The 8,896-nt window shown below is 41.1% G+C and overlaps 1 protein-coding gene across 1 annotated transcript in view; it reads right to left on the bottom strand.

Annotated features, from left to right (window-relative positions):
* The window catches only part of IMPG2 (interphotoreceptor matrix proteoglycan 2), a gene marked incomplete at its 3' end in the record, with an annotated part of 61,429 nt that overhangs the window by 22,160 nt on the left and 30,373 nt on the right, over window positions 1-8,896 (bottom strand). The window contains exons 6-7 of the mRNA XM_009322568.1: window positions 3,353-3,399; window positions 2,794-2,885 (exon numbers count right to left, since the gene is read on the bottom strand). Of these exons, the coding sequence (XP_009320843.1) occupies window positions 2,794-2,885; window positions 3,353-3,399 (139 nt within the window). The remainder of the gene's footprint in view (window positions 1-2,793; window positions 2,886-3,352; window positions 3,400-8,896) is intronic.

The following is an 8,896-nucleotide window of genomic DNA, read 5'->3' on the forward strand; positions in this document are numbered from 1 at the left end:
ACCTGGAATGTTTCCAGGGATGGGGCATCCCCCACCTCTCTGGGCAACCTCTTCCAGTGCTTCACCACCCTCAGCGCAAAAAATTTCTTCCTTATATCTCATCTAAATCTACCCCCCTTTAGTTTAAAGCCATTCCCCCTTGGCCTGTCGCAACAGGCCCTGCTAAAAAGTTTGCCGCCATCTTTTTTATAAGCCCCCTTTAAGTACTGATAGGCTGCAATAAGGTCTGCCCGAAGCCTTCTCTTCTCTAGGCTGAACAACCCCAACTCTCTCAGCCTTTCTTCAGAGGAAAGGTGTTCCATCCCCCTGATCATTTTCGTGGCCCTCCTCTGGACCCGCTCCAACAGGTCTGTGTCTTTCTTATGCTGAGGGCTCCAGAGCTGGACGCAGTGCTCCAGGTGGGGTCTCACCAGAGCAGAGTAGAGGGCCAGAAGTCCAGTGCAAGTCTAGTGCAAGTCCATCTAGTTGACCTCAGATACAAATAGAAACCTAGTTGTGTGGGATGTTCATGAGGCAATTTAAAGTGCAACTGTGGAAACACCAACAGCTCACTTGAGCCCAGTCAGCAATAGGCTGATTTACCCAAAATTTACCCATTTATCACAAGGCTCCTACTTACTATTCCACCTGGAAGACAAGTTACTTTTGCCAAGTTCTAAATTCAGAACAACACCCTGTGTTGTTCAGCCTCAGTATGCGAAGGATCCTCCCAGATAAACAATGGGCATTGAGAGGTCTGTGAGGACCTCTGCCAAGCTAAACTGGTGGGCTTCAACTGATAGGTCTGCAGTTGCCCAAGGAGCCCCGTAGCAGTGGCTGTGCTATGCAGCAGGGAAGCGTGTAGCTATACTGGCTGCAACAGGCAGCAGTGAATTCCAAATTTGATCTAATTTGAATGACTGAGCAACACAGGAAGAACACTTTCTGCTTAGTTCCTTAGTATTTTACAACCGGTATACTGTTCCTTGTGGTATACTGAATGACATGAGAAAAAACAGATCTTGTTTCATGGTTTTGTTCTAAAACAAAAAATTGGGATTTGTGGGGGAGAGGAGGGAAGGCTGGCTTAAGTTTACTTTAGCCAAATAGCCAAATGTCTTTGGCTATTTACATGCAGTTGTTTTTTCCCCATTAAAAAGGAAAAAAGAGAGCCCACAAAACAGACCTTTTCAGCAAAACTGCAGCCTGTGTTATGTATGGTGCAGGAAATGGGAAAACTTTTCTCCAGAAAGCTTAGCTGGCACCAGTGAGCGACTTATACATTTTTTAGGGACCCTCTAAAAATTTTAGTTAAATTCTTTGCCTCTCCCCATCCCTTTTTGACTAGATAACTTTGTTAAGGACCAGAATGACTGGTACACTATTTAAAGCTAGTTAACATTTGAGAGATACATACTTAGCAGGCATATATGTGCTGCTACTATATGGCTGTTTGCAAATCCATGTAGTTTCAATCATTTATCAGTCCCCCAAAACCAGAAGTACAGTCAACATATGAGTCCAGAAGATGAGCTTTGCTCACTCTTGGTCTTGTAATCTGCAATGCATTTTGGCTGCACAGAGCAGTGATGAGGTGTGATGTAACTGTATAGTGTGAAAACACTGTAGCAGCAGCAATCTAATTCTGGTTTCTTTCTGATTTACTGAGTGGTCCTATTCTCTGCTCAGGCAGAAAACCTTCAGGCAGTTCTGTTTCAAAAAAGAATAATGGTGTACATGGGACCAAACCACAAGTGTTCTTGGTACATAATATAAAGTCAGACCCTGGACTTGAGTCAGAAGCTGTCTGCCTGTTCCATATTCAGTATTTATTCTTGGAAGCACAATACCAGAGCTCCACAGTCAGCCCTGAAAGCTCTAGAAGAAAGTACAGTTTGGCCCAGCTTTGATTCATGGCCATACTAGGTTACAGAACAGTGCACAGTTAAACCCAGTACCATAAATCAGCTTCTACTTATATGCAGCGTGTGCAACTTTGTAAGCTTCTCAGTAAATCCAGTGAGAGTTTCACATTCATAAGAAAACAAAAGCCAGCTGATTCATACCACTGGTTTGCAAAATTTTTGTCAGTCATGTAGGCCCACGAACACTTCAGTTGGAATCTAGAGTTTGGGCCTAAATTTTAATCCAGAGGAGCTGTTTCCTGGAAGCAAATAACTCCCTGGGACCTATGTGGTGGTCAGCACTTCTGAAAGCCAGCTCACTTTTACAGAGACGTTTTAAGTACCTGATGTAGTCTTCCCTGTGTCAGGAGTTTTGTTCTGATATCAAGGTAAGGTTGACTGTAAGATGATAAATAAAAGTTCATCTATGTCAGCAGAGGAAAAGGAGCAGAGAATCGGAAGGAATCTCCAAGGCTATCCAGGCCACCTCTCTGCTGCCCTACACAATTGTGCCACATGGACCCTTGAAACACTACTGCAGCAATTTAAGGTGTACTGTGTTTCCACAGGAATAATAATGCTCCACATTCTTCTTGGAGCTTTCAAAAGTCTAGGCATTCCCTGTCTAGTCCTACGCCACTAGCAAAATCCTCACCCGATAGCTCAACTGATCTGTTCTCTCTCACTGTGGCGGAAGCAGCATTGCAAAGCCTCTGCAAATGAAAAAATACCTACCCAGGAAGTTGTTTTAAAACTTTCTAAAGTTCATGACCTGTTTTTATGAAATCTTAATTCATGTTAACACACTATGCTAACAACACCTTTAAGTACTAGGAAATGCAAATGACCACAAACAATATTATTTACGAGAGGCAGCAGAATGCGGAACCAAATGAAAAACACCACTCACAGTAGCGTCTGCATCTTCGATCTCATGGATGGTACCACCTGCAGGACTCTCAATGGAGATCTCATGAGGGGGAGGAACATTGGCAGCTGCATCTGAGTTTGAAAGAGAGCAGTATTATTTTGTTTGGGGTTTTTTTTATACCCATGTACATGTTGATACACACAGAGGCAGTTCAACAAGCATAAACCAACAGTAAAATTTGATTCCTATTCCCATCATCACGACAGAAACAACACAGGAAACACCTGAAGAGCCTGAAGAAAAGAATCAAATACACTAATCAGAATAAAATACTAATGTTCTGTCTAAGCAGATGTATTTTTTGGGAACATGAAGTTAAGTGCAGTAAAAAGTGCACAGAACTAATTTCTCAAGTAGGATTTTCACGATTCATATGGTAATAAAATAATGTCAGCATATAACATGATCTCCAGATCACAAACAGCATTATTTGGAGATGGAAAAATTCACAGCTCTTTCTGAAATCCAAACACCATCGAATTTCTCAATTTTCTAGTAATTCAGAATCAGCCTTGACAGGAGTTAGATGAAAACTGACCTCTTGATGTGGTAACATCAGCATCCGAAGCTGGAGTTGGAGTCCCACTACTGCCAAATAAAAATAAAATCAGAAATTGAAGTTGGACATGGTGAGATAGATTTATTAGTTTTTGATTTATCTGTGATTCTGCTGCGACACCAAAAAACATGTTTGCGGAAGAAATTTGTCATGGTACTACTTTGCTGGTAACATCATAAAATTAGGCTTTGCAATATTTCAGTAATCTTTTGCAACTTAGATATTGGTTCACTTGCAACACACAACACATCATGTGCCTCTCCGGGTAGCTAACCTCCTCATATTCCAACTGACTTGGAGTCCCCCCCAAAGATGCATTTTGCCTTCTAGCAGTTCTGTAAAGGAGGCAAATGCAAAGACCAGAGATAGAACGCAAAAATAACCTGTAGCGTTCTATAAAATGCTCAGTTTTTAAAATACTGTCCAGTGCACTAAAACATCATAACTACTGAAATCACTGCAAGAAGATGGGTGGGTTTTATTATGACTTTTACCCTGCTTATTTGGAAATCTTCAAAAGGCAACAGTTTCCAAATCCAATTATTGCATTCACACACACACAAAACAACTCTAGGCCAAATGTGGAAAAGAAAAACATTTCAGATAAAAATCAGATGAAGACTGTCAGCCTGAACTAACTAACAGCTTTGACATGGCTCTTACAGTAAACCCAAGCTCCTTGGGGCCATTTCTGTAAGCCCTGAGCAACTGTCAAGTTACCAAGAGTGGGAGACACGCTCTGACAGAAACAAGTCTTTCCTGAATGAAGAAAAAATTATTTTTCAAGTTTGTCATATTTTTAATATATACAGCCTAATTTGTAAGATTGGAAGTTTAAGTGCTAGAGAGAAACTGAACTTCAGAAAATCATTGAAGTTCACTGCATTGAGATATTTCTCCCACTTCTAAAGGAACTTCTTTTTTATTGGTGGTCATACTTGCGCCATAAAATAAGCATTGCAGCAAGCAGTCTTCACTGTAATATATGCAAGTGCTGATACTATGTGAGCCATGCTTCCTAGCCTTGCCAGCTCTGATTTTTGGTTCACATACTAGAGTACCAGTCTTGCAGTTTGCCCTCAAGCAAAACTCCAGTCAAAGCTGATGGATATTTTGCCTCCTTCAGAACATATAATCGGTCTCCGTATCACTCCAAAAATCAAAGGCTTCCAGCACCAGCCAGACAACCAGATCCAAAGTCACGTACTAAAGATACTGGGGCACAAGCATATGATCAAACATATGATAGTTTCACTGAGTTAAAATCTCAAACTCTGTTTCTCCCCCTGCCTCTCACAGACACATAACACTTGCCAATAAACAGACCTGAAGACAAATCTGATGAATTTTATATTTAAGCCAGGAATCTTTTCACCCATCCTTTCTCAGGAGGCACAGGCTAGTCCGGCACATACTGATTAAAATATAGTAAGTTCAGGGAATGTTAAACTGACAGGGTGAGATCTACATAACAATTATAAAATATTAATGAAAAATAAAATAATTGCCAGATGAACAAAGCAGAAAATACTTATTCAAGAGTTTAAACAGAACCTTCATGTATTTTCCTGAACAACTAAAGCTGATGAGCTATATGCGAACTTTGAAATGTACAGTTATTTGTGTCTGCTTCCATCTCGTGGACACTGCTGCCCGTTTTCAGCCAGCACAGCACAAGTTAACTCTCTACTGATTCTTTGACAACCTCAGTAAATCTTGGAATGATTTCCAAGACTGGAAAGCCAAATTTTACTAGCAAGTATAACTTAGACAAGATATCCTCTCTTATCCTCAGTGCCATTGCCATCACGTGCAAAGAGTCACAAGTAACTCATTCAAAAAACATCAACTTCTTTCTGCTAACCTCCCCCCCCCCAAATCCCACATTAAAAGGATTTAGATTTTCTTAAGAACACTGGTTATATTTTAGAGGGATTTAGTTTCCTTACCTTTTTTTCATCTTAGAACTGAAATAAAAACTATTGCTTAATTATTAATTGGTCAGATGAAATAATTTCCAATTAAATTCACCTAACTCCAAGGATGCATTACTCTTATTAATTTCAATAGGCATTAGATTACATCTATACCGGAGTCTCACCAAATTACAGCATCAGTAAATAAAGCATTTTAGTGCATCATATTTGCTTCTGAACATACCATCATTAAATATGATTCTACTTTTCAGGAGAGGTGAAACAATCTGGGATTTTACTTATTACAAACTGTTTAGTGTAACTAAGGTCAGAATAAAAACTCAACAAAAGCGAACTGATGTGCAGCGAAACAACTCTGCTACAGGATTTGTAACCCTCTGTTCAGCTGAAGTGCTCAAACATTAGGTAAGCCTTTTATCAGCCCCCTTTTTTTGAGAAGAGGACAGAGAGAAACGTGATTTGCTTTGGTAGAATAATTTAGGCTCTGAGCTCAACCTGAGACTCACAAGATTCGATCCAGCTGCCCACGGGCTGGTGCCCAGTGTACTTCGAGAGGCCTCCAGGCACTCCTGACCTCCAGCTCCTGCCCCAGAAGGCACTGGTTGCCCACGGATCCCACATCACACCTGCCAGCCTTCTGCAGACCTGTACCGTAACTTAGGGCATCTCGAAAGGACCTAAAAGGCTATCTGACCAACTGAATTGTGGACCCAGTTCTGTGGTGGGTTAGCCTTGGCTGAGGGCCAAATGCCCACTCAGCCACTCTCTCACTCCTCCTTCTCAATGAGACAGGGGAGAAAATAAGATGAAAAAGTTCATGGGCTGAGATAAAGACAGGAAGATTGCTTACCAATTACCTCCATGGGCAAAACAGACTCACCTTGGGGAAAATTAAATCAATTTATTGCATATAAATAGATTAGTAGTGAGATTAGGGTAGTGGTAAATAGATTAGGGTAGTGAGAAAGAAACATTAAAACACCGCCTTTCCTCCACCCTTTCCCAGGCTCAACTTCACTCCTGACTCCTCTACCTAGTGCGGGCTCTTCAGGGGCAGCAGTTCCTTCAGGAGATGTCTACCTGCTCCGGCATGAGTCCTCCACAGCCTGCAGGGAATACTTGCTCCGCCATGGAATGCTGCCACCTCCTCCTTCGACCTTGGTGTTCCCTATGCCGCCAGTTCTCATTCTTTTTGTTCCCTCCTCTTCTTCCTGTGCAGTGTTTTTCCCCTTCCTTAAACATGTTTTCCCCGAGGTGCCACCAGCTCGGCTGCGGGGCTCAGCCGTGCCCTGCAGTGGGCCCGTCGGAGCCGGCTGCGCGTGCCGGGTACGCTCCTCACAGAGGCTGCCCTGCAGCCCCCTGCCAGCCCCTGGGCACCCGCACACGGTACTGCAAGATCAATTTTAACTAAGTTGCTTGCGTTTTTAAAGGAAAAATCCTCAAAGTAGGCAAGAAAAAACAAGGAGAATGCTATGGTATGGTATAAATCACACTTTCAAAAGAGGAGCAGCGTGCAAATAGAAAGGCTTAAAATTAGTTTTCTAGAGTAGAGTACTACTTCTAGATTGGATTACTGGTTATGAACATTCAAAATAAAATTCTCCAATTTTTCAGAGGTCCCAGAGCCCTCTCACTGTCACTGACTCAAATGAGCGGCAGCTCTCCATCCAACAGGACACTTTGGTTGGTAACACCAACTTAGGCACCGGGTTAGCCACATGGTGGCAACCACAGACCAAACCAGGCCATGGGGCAACCGTGAGAGTGCTGAAAAGCAAGGTGAGAATAAGGCCGCTGTCATTCAGAGCATAGCAAACCCATCATCTTAAGCAGTAACAGGCTTGTCAAGGCCAGGTAATATATTCTTACTGGTACTGAGGGGCTTTTAAATACAAGCCCCCAAGAGCTAACCAATTTTCTGACAAAATTCTGGCTCACAGCTGGCTGAAAATTAAAAACCAAGGGCTTAAATAACACCTAGTAAAACCCTAATCAATCTAACCAAGCAAGACCAGTTAAGTACCAAATTGGGTCAAATTAGCAGTTATCACTTTTTCTCAGGAGGATAAAAATACTGTTTTAAGAAACTGTGCTATAACCGACCTCACTTTATGCACAACATTGTTTTTTCATTGTTTTACTGGAATGGTGAGGTTTGCTTTCTTTTTGCATCCATTTCTTTTTGCCTTCTACTTCCCCTTAATGTTTTAATTTTTCAAATGCCCACTTTATTAATCTCCTAAAAAAGCAGCAATAGTACTAGTTATCTCTGAGGAAGCCACTCAAAATGCACATGACAATGCATATACTGACTTGCCTGAACACATTGCTCTTCAAGGTAAAAGATTCAAATTCCCCTTCAGTCACACCATTTAAAATATCAGGGATTTTTTTTTTTCCCCCCAGGTTTAATCCAGGGCCCAGGCTTTATTTTTAACTATATCTACATAAGCGAGCCACTCCAAGTGGAGGGACTATATTCCAGCAAGAGCTTATTGTGAATTTGAGACACATACATATGAAATGTAATTTCTGTTGTCCTACCTGCATGAGTGATGCCTTGGACCACCTTGGCTGAGCAGTAAGCAAAATATAAAAACATACACATATGTATGGAAAAGCAGGAAGGAATATGCACAAGCAGATGTCTAAGCAGCAGAATGAACAACACTGCACTGCGTTTCCTTGGCAGAAACAACCGGTTTCAGATCACACAGCTCTGTTCGACACCTGGATCCAGGCAGGTGTAAGACAAGACCCATAAGGGCCTCAGAAGTTGATCTGAAGAAAACAATGCTTATAGACAGCCTATACGTATTAATATAGCAAACACAGCTCACAAATACAGCCTATATTCCCCTTTTTTGAACCCCATGGTAAGTACTTCTGTGTGACACCAGTCATGTCAGGAAAAGACTCAATAGGTTCCAGTCCACCAAAGCAGAGTGTCCCATTGACTCACAGGCAACTGTAGAGCCTAAACAAGTTCTTTATGTGCAACCATACTGTGTTATTAAGGAGAAATACCACTCTGGACCTGCCAAATGGGGCATTGGTGATACCATTTCACCCCCCCTATAAAATTTTATAAAGGTATTAGTTACATTTTTCTCTACATTACTCCTCAAGGTTTAACACAAACTCAACACTCTGGTTGAAGAAGGTAACATCTTCAGATTTGTACTACATGTTTCTGGACATCCATCAGTTTGTTTATCAATTTGAATGTCCTGAAGTCTAATTTGCTATGTCAAGCATTTATTTTTCTTAAACATTATTATTTCAATGCTCATATTACACAAAGAAGGGAAAATCATTTTATGGTCTGATTTTCTCCTTTTTAAATATTTTAATCACATGTCCTTGAACTAAATATGTGATTTCAGAAGTATTTTTATCCAATTACAGAATGCAAGAGTGAGCCTTGTATTCAGATTCTTTTCCTTTTAAATTGTACCTGCATTTATCTTAATTTTCATTTAGGTAGTTCTTGAATTTTTACCTCTTTTGGTTTTAATTAAAGCAGGACAAACCTTTCATATTTGCTACCTGACAGTAGGGAGCACAAAAGAAAATATACAACTGA

Source organism: Pygoscelis adeliae, unplaced genomic scaffold, assembly GCF_000699105.1.
Source record: "Pygoscelis adeliae isolate BGI_AS28 unplaced genomic scaffold, ASM69910v1 Scaffold104, whole genome shotgun sequence".
NCBI classification, from domain to species: domain Eukaryota; kingdom Metazoa; phylum Chordata; class Aves; order Sphenisciformes; family Spheniscidae; genus Pygoscelis; species Pygoscelis adeliae.